Genomic DNA, 21189 nt, shown 5'->3' with positions numbered 1-21189 from the left:
AAAGGAAGAATTTACAACAGTAAAGTTGTTCTCAGTTTGTTTACTTATTTATTTTTGTTCTCAGTTTAAATCATGTCTTAATATCACATACTGCTAGATTTGGGGAGTGAACCTCTACTGTGCTGTCTGTACATTCACCTGTGGCTACATATGTGGCTTACATTAATTAGAATTAAATGAAATTTAAAATTTAGTTCCTAGAATCCTACTTCTGGTCAAAATGAAATAACAAGGACCTGACTGATACAACCAAAAAACTGGACAAAAGATAGAAAACAGTGGTATTTAAAATATCAAGCAGTGAAGGATATGATTGCTGAGAGATGGGAAGCATAAAGCGAGCCCAAGTTACCCTGGCTTATTAACTTAAAAAAACTTCCAGGTATGGCATAATGAGGAGAAACCCACCCAGAATCTAGCTGATTCTGAGTTGACATGGTGGAGATAAGACCAAGGAGACCAGGGCAACTAAATTTGCAGGACAGAGTACCAGAGAGCAGAATGCTACCTGGAGAAACTCCAGAGATGTATAGAAGGTTCAGATGTAGTATTTAGCAAGATATAGACCAATGCCTGTGTGTGAAGAAACTACCCCAAATGAGAAGGAATCCCCCCAAAGATGAGCAGGCCCAGTGCTGGAGGCTCATGTAAGTTACTGTCAGACAGCACACGAGTGTCCATGTGAACATGAGTGCAAGAAGTTCTCTGGAGTAGAGCTGCCTCTCCCATTGTTAACACTGCTTGTTAGGTCTTAATCCTTGGTCCTTTGCTCCTCTTGGAAACCTTCTGGTTCAAGAATTGATTAAAATTTCTCACAAGCCATGCGATACCTTGTATTACAGTACTTTGAACTGGGTGCTTGACATATTGATTTGTTTGTTCATTAATTTATGTCTAATGGCTAATCATTTCTCTACGTGTAATAGGCAGCAAATATACTTAGTGATTAGTTTTATTCTGAGACTTGTGGATAAAAATAATCAGTGCATATGTATGTAATTGAATTATTTTGCTGTATACTTGAAAATAGCATATTTTAAATTAATTATACCTCAATTAAAAAAATAATAAGCCTATCAAAAGTAATCAGTACAAAAGGAAATTTTTACTGGTTTAGTACCTTTTTTAAACTTATAAAATACTCATTACCAAATAGAGATGTATAATGTGTGTGTGTGTATTTTCTTTTTTATGAGCATAGACTGAAAATGCATTCATTTGTTTACCTCTATTTTAGTCTCATTTTTTACTTCCATTAAGAATAGGAGTTGCTTACCTGGATTCGGAGCCCAGCTCTGATATGCTTTTGTTATTTTACCTAGGGCAGGTTACTTAATATCACTCATTCTTTGCCACCTCTGTAAAATGAGAAAAAATTATTACCTTGCTTACGGGGCATTGTAGACTGTCAGTAATGCATGTAAGTGCTTAGTAAATAATAGGTCTAAAGTAGGTAGTTACAATTACAGTTATAGCCTGTGCTTACTCGGTAATCAAAACATATCAAGTAAATGATTGTTATCACAAAAGGAGTTTGTGTGGTAGCTTATGTACTGTAATGTGTCACTCTTCTTAAGTTCTTGGAGGCGGAAAACAAAATGGAAGAGAATTGAGAAATGAAAAAAATCAGCTATCATCATGCTCTTTGTTCCCTTCTCTCCTTCCATACACCTGAAAAAAAAATGGGGAGAAAAAGCCTTTTTAGAGCATATTGACAAATTATGTTTGCATTGTATGGAAGTATAGTTATGATTTGTTTTTTTTCCCCTAGTACCTTCTGATTTGCTGGAATTTTATTTACTTGAGAAGCTTTATGATGGCAAAAATGCAAGTTGAGAGGCAGTATGATGTAAAGGTTAAGAACATAAGCTTGAGCCCAACTGCCTGACTTCAAATCCTGGCTCTATCTCTTGCTAGTTATGTATTAATAAGTCCAAGAACAGATTATTTAATATAGGCTTTCTGTGGCTCAGTGTCATCAAAAAAAAGAAAGGGAATAATCCTGGTTGCTAGTTCATGTGGTGTTGGTGTTAGTTGCTCAGTCATGTCCGACTCTTTGCAGTCCTATTGACTGTAGCTCCTCTGTCCATGGATTCTCCAGACAAGAATACTGGAGTAGGGTGCCATTCCCTTCTCCAAGCTAGTTCATGTCAGTGGCCTTTATTGTTGTTATTCAGTCGCTGAGTCAAGTCTGGCTCTTTGGGACCCTATGGACTGTAGTACACTAGGCTCCTCTGTCCTCCATTGTCTCTCAGAGTTTGCTCAAATTCCCGTCCATTGAGTCAGTAATGCTATCTAACCTTCTCATATGCTGCGACCCCCTTCTCCTACTGTCTTCAGTCCTTCCCAGCATCAGAGTCTTTTCCAATGAGTCAGTTCTTCACATCAGGTGGCCAAAGTATTGGAGCTTCAACTTCAGCTCAGTCCTTCCAGTGAATATTCAGGACCTATTTCCTTTACGATTGACTGGTTGGATCTTCTTGCAGTCCAAGGGACTCTCAAGAGTCTCCTCTTGAGACTCCTCCTCCAGCACCACAATTCGAAAGCATCAGTTCTGTGGTGCTCAACCTTCTTTATGGTCCAGCTCTCATATCCATACATGACTACTGGAAAAACCATAGCTTTGACTGGACAGACCTTTGTTGGCAAAGTGATGTCTCTGTTTTTAAATATGCTGTCTAGGTTTGTCATAGCTTTCTTTCCAAGGAGCAGGCATCTTCTGATTTCATGGCTGCAGTCACCATTTGCAGTGATTTGGGAGCCCAAATAATAATAATAAATTATTATTATTATTATTATTATTATTACAGTAATAAATCTGTTACTGCTTTCACTCCTTCTGTTTGCCATGAAGTAATGGGACCAGATGCCATGATTTTTGTTTGAATGTCAAGTTTAAAGCCAGCTTTTTCACTCTCCTCTTTCACCTTCATCAAGAGGCTCTTTAGTTCCTCTTCACTTTCTGCCATTAGTATGGTACCATCTGCATATCTGAGGTTGTTGAAATTTCTCCCGGCAGTCTTGATTCCAGCTTGTGATTTATCCTGCCCAGCATTTCGCATGATATACTCTGCATATAAGTAAAATAAGCAGGGTGACAGTATTCAGCTTTGTCATACTCCTTTTCCAGTTTGGAACCAGTCCATTGTTCCATGTCCAGTTCTAACTGTTCCTTCTTGACCCACATAGAAGTTTCTCTGGAGGCAGGTAGGGTGGTCTGGTACTCCCATCTCTTTAAGAATTTTCCACAATTTGTTGTGATCCACACAGTCAAAGACTTTAGTGTAGTCATTGAAGCAGATGTTTTTCTGGAACTCCCTTGCTTTCTCCATGATCCAGTGCATGTTGGCAATTTGATCTCTCGTTCTCTGCCTCTTTGAAACCCGTTTATATATCTGGAAATTCTCGGCTTGTGTACTGCTAAAGTCTAGCTTGAAGGATTTTGAGCATAACCTTGCTAGCATGTGAAATGGGCACAATTGTACAGTTGTTTAAACATTCTTTGGCATTGCCTTTCTTTGGGATTGGAATGAAAACTGACCTTTTCTAGTCCTGTAGCCACTGCTGTGTAAGTGGCCTTACATCCATACAAAATCCATACGAAAGTCCCCTCTAGGGACTTTTCTGGTGGTCCAGTGGCTAGGACTCCATGCTCCCAATGCGGGGGGCTCAGTTCCAATCCCTTGTCAGGGAACTGTATCCTGGATGCCATAGCTAAGACCTGGTACAGCCAAATTAATTAAAGAAAAATACCTTTATATAAAGCCTGGCACATAGTAAGCATTATACTAGTGTTACTATTATTATTATTGTATTGGCCTTTGGTAATGAATCACCTGAGCTTTTAAAATATATCACAAACATAACTACATGGGGATTTTGAAGAATCTATGAGAAATTTCTAAGTAGGCTCATCTTTTGGTATTTTTGCCTTTCTAACTTATGTAAGGGATATCTATCTACCCTTTGCACTTGTTTCCTCCAGAGTGACTCAAATGTAGTTACTGCCTCTCCAGAATTAAATCCAGTCCCTCCCTGCCTAGTCTTAGGTCAGCACACAGAGGGAGGTGGAATGAATGTAGACTCAGAAGTCAGACAAGACTGCTGGGTGTGAAATCCAAGCTCTTTGCTTTACTAGCGGAAACAGCTTGTTCAACACGTCTCAGCCTCAGTTTTATGTGTTAAGTAGGAATAATGCTACCTGTCTTATAGCACTGTGTTGATAACCTGTGTTTTAAGAAAAGTCATTGGGATGGAACATAGCTTGGTTTGCCTAAGTCGATCCCTGTTTAAGCCTATGGTTCTGGCAAGTATATCTAAGTGCCCGCTTTCACTCCAGAAGCCTCTTAGTTTGGATGATGATTTATATGATCATCTTACCTGTCACAGTTCTTTGCATAAAATTGTCATGCAAATGGCACTGTTACTTTTCTTTGTTAATTGCTTGGCATTAATAGGCTTGATGGAGCAAGTTCATCCAGGCAATGCATAATTAATGAATGCCTCCTATGTTTAAAGTGCTGCTTAGCTGGTCTGCCAAGTTGCGATTGTGAAAACATTGATGGGAATTGTAAGTAATTAAAAGGAGACTGGAGATTCAAGAAATAGTTGGTGAAAATGTGCTTCTTTATGCTTTTCTAGGTTTACCTTATAAATTTGAAGTACAACAGATGTTAGAAGAACCTCGGTGGGAGTTAGTGTTTGAAAAGACAAGATGGATAATAGAAAAATACAGGCTATCCCAGAGGTATGTGCTGTGGTTTGAGAGGGTTGCACATCTGCACTGTTCTCATTAAACTGTTTTAGGGAAAACCCAGGTAAATATAAAATTGTGATGTATGGCATCAGTGATAGTTTATTACAAAACTAATGCGTTTATAGTATTTGTTTCATTGGTTTGTTTTCGTATCTCTTCCAACAGTAGTGTCCCCATGGATAAAATCTTTCGCCGAGATTCTGACCTGACTTGTTTGCAGAAAGTAAGCTTCCTTCAGTTTAATTGGCTTCATTGTTCATAGATTCTAAAGCTATTCATCTTGATGTGTTTTCCCATGATGCCTGATGCTTTGTGGATACATTTTCTGTGTTTCTTTTATTGCTTTTTCCTTTCTAAAATTAATTTCTAGGAGATAATTAGTAATGTGTTTTGTTGCCCACGCTTGCATATAGAAATAATATTGTTTTAGAACAAAATTTGCCAGTGTTGGCTGATTATTATTGTACACAATGGAGAGCATTTTTCTTATTTTATTAAATTCAAAAGCACCATGTTTCCATTTAGCTTTAACAATTGATCATTTTTAGAAGTGGTAGTATAAATCTAACAAATTTAAACGGTCATTTCACTTCTGATAGAAAATAAGAGTCTTGAATTATTTCTAGTTTTGTTTCTATGAGTGTATTGAGAGATTGGCAAGATTTGTCTTTCTTTTTTTCTTTTGGTAACAATTTGGAAATAGAAAATTTTAACTTATTAAGTTTCTTCTTTAATACTTTTTGCCCTCTCCTATTGTAGTCACTTTCTCTTTGTTCTATTGGAAGATTAATATACACACTTCCCGCCCGGGAACTAGACTCTAGCATCCTATATTTGAAATGGTACAGTCTTGTATTTTAATGTACGTAGATTTTTATCCCATAGGATTCTTTGCTTTGTAAATAATACTACTTAAAGCAAATCCACAAGTTCATAGAAAGCGTGATACATACAGTCTCAAGTTTATCTCCTTATATAAAATCAGAGGGAACTAAAGCATTCCTCAACAATGGTTTCCTACACTTCAGCTGTACAATTATTAAACACAAATTTATCTTCAACCTTCTTTAAGGAGAGTGTTTCTAATTTAAGCACTAGAATTTTTCTAAGTTAAGCACTATAAAATAGATTTGGAAAGGGATAAAATGATAGTAATGCAAACCCTCTTCTTATACTTTTATGTATTTAACTATAAAACTTTTCTTTTCAACTAGCTTTTGGAGTGTCTGAGGAAAACTCTGAGCAAAGTGACCAATTGCTTCATTGCTGAAGAATTCTTGACTCAAGTAGAAAATTTATTCCTTTCCAGTTACCAAAGCAAGCCAGAGAATGGAGTGGCTGAAGAGAACTATACTGTGGGGCAAAAGGAATTGTTAATGTAATTATCTTAAAGTAAGATATTTTAATCTTGATACAGTAGATCCTACTTTGAGAGTTATAACCTTGAAATTATTGTTTAACTGTGGTACAGCTTTGATTTTTTTGTTGCTAGCTCCTGAAATCCAAACTTCGCCACATACACCATCTGGCAGGAAAGAGAGGTGGACTTGTTTCGCATGTGGTACTCAGTGTTGTGCGCAGTGGGGTCGGCCTGCAGGCTCAGTCCTCCACGGCCAAGCGGCGTGAGCTGGAGGGCGGCCTCCCTGCTGTCTCAGGCTGATGGATGGGTTGCGTCTCGAATTTGTACTTCCCCTGAACTAGTCATTCCAGTTTTGCTATCTCGTGTCTCATTAGGAGCAGCTCCGTTCTCTTCATGTGGTTTTTTGATGCTTGTTTATGGTTGCAGATGAGATACGGACGGGTGGTCACTGAAGTAATGAACATGGTTGAGAACTGCTGGTTTAATGAATCTAACATGCTATGTGAGGCCAGGGGAGGCCTAGAGAAGAGACCTAAAGGAGAAAATCAAATTACCAGCTTTTTAATTACAGATATTTGCTTCCATTTTACTTTATAACCACACTGCTATAGGATATGCCATTTTATCAGCTGTAACATTTTGTGAGGCTTTCAGATACATAATATAAGTAGCTTCAACTATAGGTGCCACTTAGATTAGTGTTTGTGATAAAACTCAGTTAACTAGGACACAGGTAATCATAACCCTTAAAGTAGATTTTTGATTTTTCCTCCTACTCCCTGCTATGAGGAGAAAGAGGCAAATTACAATAAAGCTTAAATAAATCAGATTTGATTTTAAAAACAAAAAATCCTTCCAGGACATATGTATTCAGCCCAGTTTTGTATACTTGCTGAATCCAGAACAAGGGTCAGTGGGCCTTTTATGGAAAGGGGCAGTTAATAACTTAGGCCTGGCAGACTACATACCATCTCTGTCGGTCATTCTTTATATTTTTAACAACTCTTTCAAAATGTAAAACCATTTTTAATTCATGAGCCTCACAAAAGACAGGTTGCTGGCTGTTGTCTTCCAAACCCTGCTCCAGAGGATTGCAGATATTTAGAATTTATTTTCAAGTGCATGAGCCTGAGCCACGGAAAGGTCTTGCATCATCTTCATCAGTTTTATTGCATCTAATCTGGGTATGATTCTGTAGTTTTACCTTTTTTTTGGTTTAATGAATATCCAAGGAAAATAAGTCAGTGTTGGAAGGAGCAGTGAGCCAGTTTTAGATGATCTAGGTCTTGACTCAGTGTTGTGAATTGGGGAAATACAGTCTACCTTCTCTGGGCCTAAATTCACGTATAACTGAGGTCTAAATCATCTTCCCTGCATCCTATGAGGTCTAAAATCTTGTGATTCATTCTAATCATTGGACCTATTCACCTGGAGCTTATATTTTGAGATGGTACAGTTCCAATGTTAATTTTAAATGTTTTTTAAGGAAAGTGGTAGTATTTTCCATTTTTCTATATGCATTTAGGATCAACAGTGAAACATAACTTACAAAGCAGTTACTTTGGGGACCAGGGATATTAGAACTGTAGGCCAAAAATAGGAACCCTGAGTTCTTACCCGAGTTCTCTCAGCAGCTTTGTTGTGTGACAGTCACATAATCTTCTGTGCTGCAGGCTCCTCACCCATAGTTCAAGCGCAGAAAGTGTGCTTCTGTGAAAGGAAGTGGCTCACTCCTCTGTGCTCTTCCTTCTGACGTGTTTTCTTCATTATACCTCAGGAACAGACCCTAGAAAGTGGTATTAATTAGCTTTCTTAATTGACATTTCCCTGTTATATTGATGAATTGGGGTTGGAAAATAGTGAAAATTGAGAATTCTGTTCTAAGTCTGGGTCCTCTGCGTGCTTGTGGGTTACTACATTTAGTAACCTAAGCCATACTATGAGGAACTCAAACATGGTACTGTTCAGAGTTTAGTGCTTTGGGAGCACAGTTTTTTTAAGTAATACTTCCTGACTTTTTTTCTGATGATAGAGCACATTTATCTTTTTAGAAGATAATTTTTAAAAAACAGAAACCATAGTTAACATTGTAGTGTAAACCTTTCATTTTTTTTTAACATCATGTAATTTTGATGACAGTCTGTGATATTTTCCTCCCCTCCTCCCTCATTCATTCCTTTATATTTTTTTGTGATAGTCTTAAAACATTTTTGCAGCTCTCGGTGCCCACATTCCTATCACTGCCAACCTTGGCCTGCCGAGGGCAGTAGGACTCAAGCCTTGAGAAGCGCAGGAAGTCTTGAAATGAGTGGCAGTGTGGAAGTTTGAGAGGCAGGGTCTTAGAGGGAAACCTACCTTTAGCAATGTTTACAGAGTGGAGATAGGACTTGAAAACATCAGTCTCCTCATCCTGATTTGGTCCTTACTTTTGTGCAGTGACAATAAAATAATGAGCTTAGTTTTGTTTTATTTTTTTTCTTTTTCCAGCTTGCCTACTGGAAATTGACATTACAGTTACTTCACTAGTATTAGCTCTCTTTTACAGTCTCATCCCAAAGTAATATTCAAAAAAAGAAAAATCAGTGGAATAAGATCCTCAAGACCAGAGGCTGCCCCTGGGTAATTTCAGCCTTGGCCCATCGGCCCTTAGTGCTGCACTGTAACTTCCGTGGGCCTTAGACACTTTGACCTCTTTGACCCTCTTCTTCCACAAAAAAACTACTAAAAATTAATGTTACAACTGCATTAGTATAAAATGAATTTAATATTGTATATGCATACATCCTTCCATCTGAAAGTGTTTCTTGTGTTATAAATTTAAAAGAAAACATTTGGGAGGGCCTCTAAATGTATTATAAACATGAGACCTGGTGTCTAATAGCTCAGTGGGCCCTGCCTATATTCTGTTACCCCTCCCCTATAAACCGACCTCACAAACCCTAGCGGAGCTTTGCCACACAACCACAAACACTGCAGTTCCTGTGGCTTTAAATCCATAGACATGAACTTTGATCTTTACTGACTCCACCAACATTCAGGACTTAGTTGGAACCATTCATCCCCCAAAGAAAGATGGGCTGCAGTGGCTAATTTTAGTTTTCAGGTGGATATTTTGTTCTGATTCTTAATACAAGCCACAGCTCCTGCCACCTTTTCTTCCTGCATTTCCCTCAAGCTCTTTTGTTTTCATCCCCACTCCCTCACTCGGCACCTGTCGGTGTGTAGATATGAGATCCCTCATTGTCATGTGTTGAAAGCAAGGCGTGAAGAATAGAGTTGAACAGAAGCATTCTTGTTACCCAGAAGCTGACTAATGCTTTCCCAGCCTTCTCTCCGTAACTTTCCTACCCCATAGGAGTGGGGCAAGGGCTGTGACGTGCAGATTCTTTGGGCAGCGAGGAGACGGTGGCCTCGGCATGCCACCCTCAGTGGGCCTCCTGTTTACCTCCAGTTTACCTTCTTCCTGTTTACCTTACCGGGTCCTCATGAGCTGAGCGGGGAGGACCTGGAGAAGCGGGTACAGGCAGGAGGCCCTAGGACTGATGCTCTGACCCGTCCCTGCACCACCTGAAAGGTAGCTACCATCTCAGGGGACATCCAGCTGGTGTTAGCTATACTCTTCTCTACCCAGAGCTAGAGGCTCAGTCTAGTCACACATTATGACATTTAGGAAGACTTACTTCACACAAGCACAGAGATAAAAAGACATACATTTGTGTCATCATCTGTTCCATCAGAGTTACTACAGCATTTAACAAAGAAATGTGATTATTTCCAGTTTACAGTAGTTTAATAGCTTTCTTACAAATTAATATCATATTTTGCAATATTTCCAGAAAACCACTGTGGAGAATCATGTAATATGCTTTAGCATAATTCCTTACCTTTTCTTAAATGGCTTTAAGCATGCTGTTCCCTCAAACTCTTGTTTTTTCATTTAACCTGTAATTTGGGCTTTCTGGTATTTTCTAAATCTTTTCTTTTAAGCTTCGTTAAATCCTTTCTAGAGCAAGGCAAAGAGTATGTTATCCCAGCTAAGTCAAGAGAAAGTCAAATATCCCAGAGAAGCTGTGATTATGCCAGGGGCTCTATACCAAACTAAATTTGAGAAGGTAAAATTAATTCATGATATGTGGGTTGTTTTATTCCTTTGACTATATTTATGAATATATTCATAAGAACTCTTAATTTCTGCCAAAAAAAAAAAAATGCATGATCTGCCATCTTTGAGGTTTCCTGGAGTACTCTCTTAGGAATTAAGAAATATGTTAACTATGATCTTATAGTTTGTATTCCTGTTTCATAGGTTACCACAGAACATTTGTTTCATATGAATTATAAAATAATATTTAGATTCTAGCATGATTTAAATAGATGGGTCATATATATCTTTAAATTTGTGGATCTGATGTGTAAATTGTGTACTATGTACAAGTTTGCCATGATTATTAATAAGCCTGTTGCTGTTGTTTTCCCCAAATGTTATTAATATCAGTGTTTATGGAATTTCTTTTATTAGTTTGAATCTTGGAATGTTCTGTACTAAAATATAATTTAAACCATTTTGTACAATTAAATATGATGCCATGTTGTGTATATCTGTATTAAAGAATATTGTAAATATTAATGTTTATACAATTATGAAAAGCTTTTCCTCAAAATAAGTGAATTCTCCTTGTACTTAAACTGTGACATAAAATAACTGGTTTTAAACTTTGGGGTTTTATCTTATAAAAATTTAAGGGAAACATTCTAAAGATTGTATATAAATAAAATTTTGAAAATAAAGTGGTGAATCATTTGGTCTCTGTCTAAATTATTAGCAGTATACACGCTAATTACAAACAATGCCCCCATTAATTCAGCAAGTATTTGTTGAGCATTTTAGGGACACAAAGGTGAATAAGGTCTTGGTTCCTTTCCACAAGAATCCTACTACCTAATCTTACCACCTGATAAATGACAAGCATATAGAACCTGACATAGGTAGGTAAGACACTAAGATAAAAACTGGAACTGATTATAAATGCCTGTAAGACTTCAAGGGTAAGAGGTGTGTAGGTAAATGAGAATTCTTTAGAATGTAAGCAGTGAGTTGATTGCCTGGAAGAGATCACCTTTAAACCTTAATGATATTTGGGGAAGATGTTCCAGGTAGAAGGTGTTTCAGAGATAAGTGACCTTGGAGCATAGACATGGAGGTAAAGAAGGAGAGTTAGAGAATGCTGAGTCTTGGCTTTAAGAGAAAAGTCTTACTGCGGAATTAACTCATTAACTAGTCCTTAACTTCTCAGTTCTTACTTTCTGCAAAACCTATCAATTTGAAAAACGGAACAAGGTCAGACTTGTGTATATTCAGTACATACGTATCTTCAATGTCTGTCCTTTTATTGAGGACTTCTTTCCATTCAGCACATAAACATCTACTTATTCTTTGCAAACAGTGGATAGCACTCTATAGTACAAGTTTGCCATTATCAACTTTGAACTGATGAACTTCAGATTTCAGATGTTCCCATTTTTCTGTGAAAAGTTATTTTTGTTTGCACACTTCTAAAACTCTGAATAGATTCCTAGATACTTCACTGCTAGATGAAGATCTGGGTATAAATAAAAATAGATTTATATTTTGTTAGTAATAGAAAAATTTCCATTTCTACAAGTGAACTCTTAGTAGTACAGTTCATTATCTTGTTTACAGAACCAATTTGAATTCAGGCTCCTAAATGAAAATAATTTAGGTGGCAAAGTATAATCTTAGGAGTTCTAATTCCATGAGGCATTTATTTCATAGGACATTCATTCCTGTGTATAGCTGTTAATGGATTCCTGCTAATCAAGCATTTGCTATAATTTTGATGGCCAGCATCATACTCAGTCTGTGTATGGCTCCAGACCAGGATTGTCCACAGACCTATTTGTACTGTAATAATGGTTTTTCTCACTGTGGCTGATGTGTTTCTACATCACTGATTCCCAATTATCTTCCCATAGAATGCTAGCTTAAAAGAAAATAGTATTTGCCGCAGCTGCTGCTGCTAAGTTGCTTCAGTCGTGTCCGACTATGCAGCCTCATAGATGGCAGCCCACCAGGCTCTCCTGTCTCTGGGATTCTCCAGGCAAGAACACTGGAGTGGGTTGCCATTTCCTTCTCCAATGCATGAAAGCAAAAAGTGAAAGTAAGTCACTCAGTCGTGTCCGGCTCCTAGCGACCCCATGGACTGCAGCCTACCAGGCTCCTCTGTCCATGGAATTTTCCAGGCAAGAGTAACTGGGAGTGGGTTGCCATTGCCTTCTAGTATTTGCAGAGTTATAGCTAAATTAAAAAATCTGCTTTTGTCTTCTGTATTTTTTCTATCAAAAACAAGCTTTATCAGTTAATAATTCTGATAACTTGTTACCAGGTATAATCAAGGATTCCTTGCCCACCTCCTCCATTAACAAGTTAACCTCAAAATGTGGAATTGGATAGTTCTGAAAGCAAGTTAACTGCTTAGATTATTTTACCCAGATTAGTGATGACTGAACTTTCTTGTGTTCCAAAACATCTGTTAGAATTCAACAGTAATTATGGTATCTTTAACTATCAATAGGCTTCCCTGGTGGCTCAGATGGTAAAGAATCTGCCTGCAGTGTGGGAGATGGGTTCAATCCCTGGGTTGAGAAGATCCCCTGGAGAAGGAAGTGGCAGCCCACTCTAGTCCTCTTGCCTGGAGACTTCTATGGACAGAGGCTACAGTCCATGGGGTCACAAAGACTGAGCTTGGAACCATCAATAACTAGGATATTGTCCACACCAGGCTCCCTTTGTGTAACAAAATAGTTTAAAGGAAATCTTGATAAGATAGTTTTCAGAGCAGAATTATCTTCCTAATCACAAAAAATGAGTGGGCTAATCTTCCCTGCCTCTCCTCAAACACACACCCTTCCTGAGAGAGAGTTTCCTTTTGTGCAAAATCTAATTCGATTCTAACACCACAGAGTTGGAGGGTATGTTAGGAAAATTAAAACTAGCTGTTGTTAGCACCCTCCCGCCTAATTTTCAATGTCTTAACACAGTAGGTTTATTTCTCACACTGCAGGGTCTCTGCCTGGCTCCCCTGGGCAGCTCCCCTGGGCAGCTCCCCTCCCGTGGGTAATTCAGGTAACCAGGTTCTTTCACATGTGGCTCTGTCCTGTGACTGTAAGTAGCCCAGGTGTCTTCCACTGGGGACAAGTGGATAAGAAAGAGAATCACACATGATAATTTACCTTGGCTTGGAGTATCCACATCATTTTTGCTTTCTGTTTTTGATAAAAACTAGTCATATGGTCCCACCCTGACACTAAGAGGGGCTGCTCAGTAGAGTCGTGACTGTGCAGCCGCTTCCCAAAATTCTACACTGTGGAAGGAGAGCATGAAATCTCATTAGTGACTAGCCATTTCTGTTGCACGTGGCTAGGGTTGGTTTTTTAAAACATTATGAATCCATCTTCAAATGGGCCCTAAATTACCGTGCCAGAGCCCTAATATTAAAGTAGAGGGCATTACCTGGTGGTCCAATGGTTAGGGTTCTGGGTTTCCACTGCAGGGACCGCGGGTTTGATGCCTAGTCAGGCAACTATGATCCCACAAGCTGTGTGACATGGCCCAAAAATAGGGAAGGAGGAAGGAAGAAAAGAAATGGATGACTTACTCCCCTCAAATCAAAGAGTCTTAAAAGTTAGAAAGGACCTTGGAAATGTTTGGGCTTAGATTTCTATCTTCTAATATGAATAAACCAAAGTTCACAGAAATGAAGCAACCTGTCCAGTCACATAGGTCAAGTTCGTAGCAAGGTTATTTCTAGAAAAACTCCAGTTTTGCTATTGCACTATCCTTTTGAGTGATTCCAAATTATTTTTAATTTCACAGCAGAAAGTACTATTCTGAATATTTTACGTGCAATTCAAATGTTAAATATAATTTGTTTTAATTTAAAATATAATTTTGTCTTTTAGAACTGCAAGGTCTAATAAACGCCCAGAATGTGAATTTTATGGAAAAGTTGACTAAAGAATTACTATTAGAAGTGATAAAATTAATGGCACTTTGTTGGCTTTATATAAGATTAGATTTATTAACTTTAAGATTCAGTTCAGTTCAGTTCAGTTCATTTCAGTCGCTCAGTCGTGTCCGACTCTTTGTGACCCCATGAATCGCAGCACGCCAGGCCTCCCTGTCCATCTCCATCTCCCGGAGTTCACTCAGACTCATGTCCATCAAGTCCGTGATGCTATCCATCTCATCCTCAGTCGTCCCCTTCTCCTCCTGCCCCCAATCCCCCCCAGCACCAGAGTCTTTTCCAGTGAGTCAACTCTTCGCATGAGGTGGCCAAAGTACTGGAGCTTCAGCTTCAGCATCATTCTTCCAAAGAAATCCCAGGGCTGATCTCCTTTAGAATGGACTGGTTGGATCTCCTTGCAGTCCAAGGGACTCTCAAGAGTCTTCTCCAACACCACAGTTCAAAAGCATCAATTCTTTGGTGCTCAGCCTTCTTCACAGTCCAACACTCATATCCATACATGACCACAGGAAAAACCATAGCCTTGACTAGACGGACCTTCGTTGGCAAAGTAATGTCTCTGCTTTTGAATATGCTATCTAGGTTGGTCATAACTTTTCTTCCAAGGAGTAAGCGTCTTTTAATTTCATGGCTGCAGTCATCATCTGCAGTGATTTTGGAGCCCCAAAACAGAAAATCTGACACTGTTTCTACTGTTTCCCCATCTATTTCCCGTGAAGTGATGGGACCAGATGCCATGATCTTCGTTTTCTGAATGTTGAGCTTTAAGCTAACTTTTTCACTCTCGTCTTTCACTTTCATTAAAGAACACCAAATCTTGGCTGTTTGCTTATAATCCACAAAGCTACATTTGTTCCATCATTTTAATGAAAATGTTAATATCTAAAGCCACTAGAGGGCGCTCCATCACAGTCTATGAACTCGACGATCTCCATCCGGTAGTGTTCATTGGCTTTGCAACGTCAGGGAAAGTTGCTCATCTGGCTAAATTTATGAACACTGTAAAACATTCACTTGGCTAGTACCTTGAGCTTGTGTGATTTTGGGTTGAGTGTCCTTGTTTCATGGCTCCAAGTAGCCATTTTCATTTTTGAAGTTTTCATTTTGAAGGTATTACAGTAATAGCATGCATCCTTCTAAATGCTGTACATATGATATCACATTTGTTCCCCACAACATCCCTGCAAGATGTTTTATTATCCCATTTTAAACTTAACTTTAGAAAATTCTCTGGCGGTCCAGTGGTTAGATGGAGAAGGAAATGGTGACCCACTCCAGTATTCTTGCCTGAAAAATCCCATAGACAGAGGAGCCTGGTGGGCTACTACAGTCTACGCGGTCACAAAGAGTCAGACATGACTGAGCACACACCCATGCCAGTGGTTCAATCCCTGGGCCGGGAACTAAAATCCCAAAAGCTACATAGCACAGCCAAAAATAAATAAGTAATAAACTTAGCTTTAGAATGTTTAAGTAACTTACACAAGGTCTTGCAGTAAGAAGTAGCAAAAACAGAATTCAAACTGTTCAAAATCAGCTCACCAAACTATCATGTTACTGGTTTCAGAGCTGCAAGAAACCTAAGAAACAATTTAGTTCTTAATGAAAAACTGAATTTAGTTCTTTGCTTTTAGATGAGAGAAATAATACCCGAAGACGAGGAGTGACTTGTTCAAGTCACAGATTCAGTCAAGGCCAGATTGAGAAATCAAGGTCTTCCCATTGTCAGGGTTCCTGGATCACATTGCAAGGGAATCCCCGCCCTCTCTAGGGCAGTCAAAGAAATCCTGTGCTCACAGACGCTGCAGCATGCTGCACCCTAATATGGCAGATGAAGTCATTGGATTATACATACAACTGTCTGTTGCCTAGACAATAGGGCTTCCCAGGTGGCTAAAGAATCCACCTGCAATGCAGGAGACTCGAGTTTGATCGCTGGGTTGAGAAGCTCCCCTGGAGAAGGAAAAAGCAACCCCCTCCAATATTCTTGCCTAGAGAGAATCCTGTGGGCAGAGGAGCCTGGCACGCTATAGTCCATGGGGTTGCAAAAGAGTCAGACATAACTTAGTAACTAAAAACAACCTAGACAAAAGAAATGGACCTCATAGACAGAAATTTGCTCTAGCGTGGTTCCCTGTCTTTCCTATTATAGCCAAATCTGAAAGAAGCAAATTCATAAAAATACCTTGCATTTTCAAAAGTAATTAATCTCTCTGCCTCCAATAGGTCCCCCTACCTCATCCGCACTCCAGAAGGATTTTCTTTTTTATGAAGCATGGATCTGAAGCATGTCCTTTCTCTGCTGAAAATTCCCCAATAGCTTACCAAGCTTTCTGCACCAAGTCCAGCTCAGAAGACCCTTATCCATCTCACCTCTTACCGGTCTTCCTGCCCTTCCAGTCCAACACACAGACATAGACACAAACACAGACACACAGACACACACACACACACACACACTTGCACTCTCTGCTCTAGTCACACTGAACTACTGGATAAATCCGTGCATGCGCCAGCTTCCCCTGCAGCCTGTCCATGCTGCTCCCCCTGCATGGGACACCTGCCCCTGGTCCCACTGTTGTCTTACTTCTGTGAAAACTTCAAACTCAGACACCACTCCTGCCTAGACTCCTGTTCTTCACTCTTCTACTCTTCCCTCCAGACTGGGCTGATCCCATTCCCTGAGCCCCTCTGACATCCTGTTCTTACCCAGGCACGTTGGATCTCACTTGTCTCTGTACTTTTCTGCCACCTTCGCTGGCCTGTGAGCCTCTGAATAGCATGGACCTTAACTTTTAAAACATTTTATCCCAGTGCCTATTATGATGCCTAACACGGATTAACAAGGCACTGAGAGGCAGTCTGATGAATGAATAAACGAGTGAATGAATGAAAGAAAGCAGAAAGCAAAAAAGGAAGGCAGATCTCTTGGTCGGGGGTGGAGGGGAATCAGTTCTCTTGCACTCAGATACCAGGTGTTTTTGTTTCCCACTATAAGGAGGGGAAAAGAACAGGCAGGACTGTTCTGAAAAATGAGCCCCAGAATGGAGTTGAGGTGGGGGTGGGGGGAGGAGCTGAGGGACCGGGAGAAGCAGCATGTCTTCATTAGCCTAAGTGGTGTTGAGAGCTTCTGGAGACAAGAATCAACTGATTAGCGAGGGCCGCTTGCTCCAGAAGATGTATCCTCCTGCAATTTCCTCAGAAACACAAAGACAGGTGAGATTATAACGCTATAAACATAATTGCATTTTCTAATCAAAAGTGCAACAGAACTCGGGTAATTATGAACCTTCAGTAACTTAACCATTTTACATTCCGGGTATTTTCATCACTGAGAGCTGCTGGAGTGGGGTGGGGGAGGTGGGATAGTGCTCAAGCATTTGGAGCCGTTGCTTTGTGCTCTTTTCTGCAGCATCTCCACGGAGGAAACAACTCGCAGTGGAGGAGCAAGCGATGAGGTGGCAGCCACCTCAAGGTAACAAAAGCTCCTGAGTAACTTGAGGCCAGGCAGTGAAGTGGGCTCCATGTTCTGGGGGCAACTGGTGTTTCTCTGTTGGGCAAATGGGGACCATAAGGACGTCATCTCAGGCCGTCTGAGTGGAGCAGGAGGGGCAGTGCCCGCTGACATCCACGCCCTTTCTCCGCCCTGACGCAAGCCCTTGAACTGCACCATCTTCTCATCCAGGGACTCAGCACAGCCCTGGCAACAAATGGAGGGTGGAGTGTGCTCTGGGCAGACCCAGAGTGGACTGATCTCTCTGCTGGAGAGAGAAGAGTGACAACAAAACCCAGAAAAACAAAAACACTAACCAGGCCTTTGTGGAACTGGAGGGCTCTTTTTATGGCTGTAGAAGGAAAAGAAAAGCATCCTGCTGAACTTTGCTGGTGGTCCAGTGGTTAAGACTCCATGCTGCCGCTGCAGGGGGCATCGGTTCAATCCCTGGTCAGGCAACTAACAGTCCATGTGCTGTGTGGTGTGGCCAAAAGATTTTTTAAAAGAAGAAGAAAAGGATCCTGCCAAGCCCAACTCCTCTCCCCAAGGTTTAGGTATGCAACAGCACTTCCTCCTGGCCCTCAGACACAGGACCCAGCTGTGAGTCTTGCAAGGCTCCACGTAGCAGGCTTTTTTTTTTGGTTTTGCAGATAGGCAGGGCCACATGGAGGGAGCCCTGGAATTCCAATGAGATTTCTCTGTAAAGCGGAGCACAGTCAGAGAAAGCCATTCTGGGCAGAAGGTACTGGGGCAGCAGTGACGTGGTGATAAGAGAAGACAGTGCCATGTGGGGTGACGTGATGGTTCCACGCAGTTGGTACACACAGTGTGTAGGGCCATGACCTAAAATGTGGAAACGGGGTCATGCCTTGAGGTTGTCAGCTGCCATCCTAGAGAGAGGTGTGTCTGTGAGCCGCGTGAGAGAAGATTCAGGCTGTCAACAGTCACCATCTTCAAATCCCAAAATGAAGGGATTCTGCTAAGTCAGTAGTGTGCAGGCTTTTTTTTTTTTTTTAGGTGGAGATCTTAAAATTTTAAGGCTTTTCAGGTGACTCAGTGGTAAAGAATCCACCTGCCAATGCAGGAGATGCAGGTTTGATTCCCAGGCCAGGAAGATCCTCTGGAGAATGAAACAGCAACCCACTCCAGTATTCTTGCCTGGAGAATTCCATGGACAGAGGAGCCTGGAGGGCTACAGTCCATGGGGCTGCAAAGTTGGACACAACTGAGGCAGTGAGCACATGCACATTTGAAAGCTTACATAAAATCAAGCTCTTGTGACAAATGGTGAAACAAGTATTATATGTAAAACAGACAACAGCTCAAAAGTAGAAATAATCAATTGGCCATCAACTGGAAAATGGATAAACAAAATGTGGTCAGTCCATACAATGAAATGATATTCAGCCATCAAAAGGAACAAGATACCAATAGACAGTACAACAGAGATAAGCCTTGAGAACATTGTGTTCAGTGGAAGAAGCCCGTCACATTCATGCATGTGAAATGTCCAGAAAAGGTCAATAACAGAAAGAGAAAGTAGACTGAAGGTTGCTAGGGGCTCCAGGGAGGAGGGAATGGGGAGGAGCTGTAATGGATACAGGGTTTCTTTCTGGAGTAATGAAAATGGTCTGGAATTAGTGGTGGTGATGACCAGGATGATGATGGTTGAACAACCTTGTGAATTCCTAAGAACCACTGAATGTGCTAAAACCGTTACTTTAGAATGGTGAATTGTATGGTACGTGGATTTTTGTCTCAAAACCAAAACAAACGAAAACCAGATAAAGCAGGACTGATGTGGGAGAAGGAGGAGAGCCTGTAGCCTTCACAACTGCTTTGACCATTTTGTGTCTCTGCCCATCTTCCATCCAGAGCTTTCTAGCCTGGCTTTCAGCACCCTGGGGAGCAAAGTAGGGGGGAAAGTGGGGCTTGTAAAATTGAGAAAGTAAACTTTCACTTAATTTTCCTGTTTTCCCCCAATCCAGAAAAGTTCTGCATTCCTAGTGTGTTTTCTCCAGATGCCGCACAGGCGGTGACCTAGTAGGGTTGGGGAGGGTCAGGTGCTCACTGAGGTGGGAGCAGGAAAGCATCAAGGGGCAACTTATCTTAAGTTGCTGGGTTTTGTTTTTGTTTTTTTTTTTTTAAAGCTGGAGTGGATTGCCGTTTCCTCCTCCAGGGGATCTTCCTGACCCAGGGAACAAATCCCCGTCTCCGGCATCTCCTGCATTGGCAGGCAGATTCTTTACCACTGAGCCACCTGGGAAGCCCCCTTAAACTGCTTACTTATCTGGTACTTCCTCCCTTCTCTTCTTACCAGCCCTCACCCTTTTAGCCCCAGCTCCATCCCCAATTCAAGCTTCACTAATGCTGTAGATTCCTGACCCTTGAGGGGTTAGAGAAGTTCTACAGGTAAATGGGTTACTTCTTGCCTTTCTCTGACTTTCCCTGGTCTGCTAAGTCAGGCCTCTCCTGTTTCTCTTCTACATCACACCTGTCAGTACAAAGCAAACACCACCACTCTGCTGTGTTTTTCTGATGTTCCAGGAGAGATCAGAGGTTAACTGTCCACAGTCAATCTTTCATCTTTAACCCAGAGGTAAAGCCATGGCTTTCCATATTTCTTAAATTCCCTTCAATTAGCACACAATTTTATAGTTGAGAAAAAAGACAGAAGGAGAAAGGTGAACATTTTGGAGGTCAATTTGAAAGCACTCGGAAACTGCAAACAGATTTGAGAGTGAGGCAGGAGTCCAGAGAGACAGGAGGGCAGAGGTGCCATTGGCAGAGATGTGGAGTCAGACTCCAGAAGCAGGTTCGATGCGATGAGTCAGAGTTATGCTTCTCTGTTCTTCAGGGAGGGATCCAATTTTGAGCTATGACCACAGGACACATGGGGAAAGACCAGCTTTCCAGAATGAGCACTTGGGTGTGCAGTGTCCCAGGATCTGACCCAATGCCCCAGCTGCCCCTGACCTTGGAAGTTGGAGCCATGTGACACCCTATAACCCTGAACCCAGGCTTGTCCCTTCCCCATATTCTGGAACTAGTTCTAACTCTAGTGAGGGTGGGTGAGATACAGGCCATCCTGGGCTCTGGAGCGTTTAGCATCCGGGAAGCCCAACCACAAATTCCCCTCCAACTCATACCTCAACTCTAATAACCATCCAGTGGAAAAGGCCCCAGCTTACAGCCCAGTTCTAGCACCAGCCTACCCAAACATATTTCCAAATCCATATGATCTGGGCCTGCTACCAAAGCCTAAAATCAAAGCCAGAACACACACCCTGTAGCTAGATCCTTGTTAACCTACGGTCAATAGTCTTTGGCACGCTCTTTGATGATTCTCAAGACCTCCGACCCAGCTCCATCCAGAGCCAAATGCTGCTTCACCCAGGCACGTTCATGGTCAGTAAGGCAGTTAACGCAGCCAACATCATCTTCATCCCTGGAGCCTTGAGGTCAAGACTCAGGAATAAGAGAAAGAAGCAAGTCTCATTTCAGTTAGCTGCTCCAGGCTTACCCTCAAGTGGAT

At 40.9% G+C, this 21189-nt stretch overlaps 1 protein-coding gene across 6 annotated transcripts in view; it reads left to right on the top strand.

Annotated features, from left to right (window-relative positions):
* Positions 1-10920, top strand: part of MYSM1 (Myb like, SWIRM and MPN domains 1) — a 42468-nt gene extending 31548 nt beyond the window's left edge. For 4 of the 6 annotated variants that reach the window (XM_060400200.1, XM_012156294.5, XM_042248683.2 and 1 more), the window contains 3 exons: positions 4642-4747; positions 4922-4979; positions 5971-10920. In XM_060400200.1, coding sequence (XP_060256183.1) covers positions 4642-4747; positions 4922-4979; positions 5971-6138 — 332 coding nt within the window. In that variant the 3' untranslated portion in view covers positions 6139-10920. The remainder of the gene's footprint in view (positions 1-4641; positions 4748-4921; positions 4980-5970) is intronic. The other 2 variants (XM_060400199.1, XM_012156222.5) reach the window with 1 other exon arrangement.
* The last annotated feature ends 10269 nt before the right edge of the window (positions 10921-21189 follow it).

This window comes from Ovis aries, chromosome 1, assembly GCF_016772045.2.
Source record: "Ovis aries strain OAR_USU_Benz2616 breed Rambouillet chromosome 1, ARS-UI_Ramb_v3.0, whole genome shotgun sequence".
In the NCBI taxonomy this organism is placed as follows: Eukaryota; Metazoa; Chordata; class Mammalia; order Artiodactyla; family Bovidae; genus Ovis; species Ovis aries.
The sequence above is the reverse complement of the archived record's forward strand: the minus strand, read 5'-3'. Positions and strand labels throughout refer to the sequence as shown.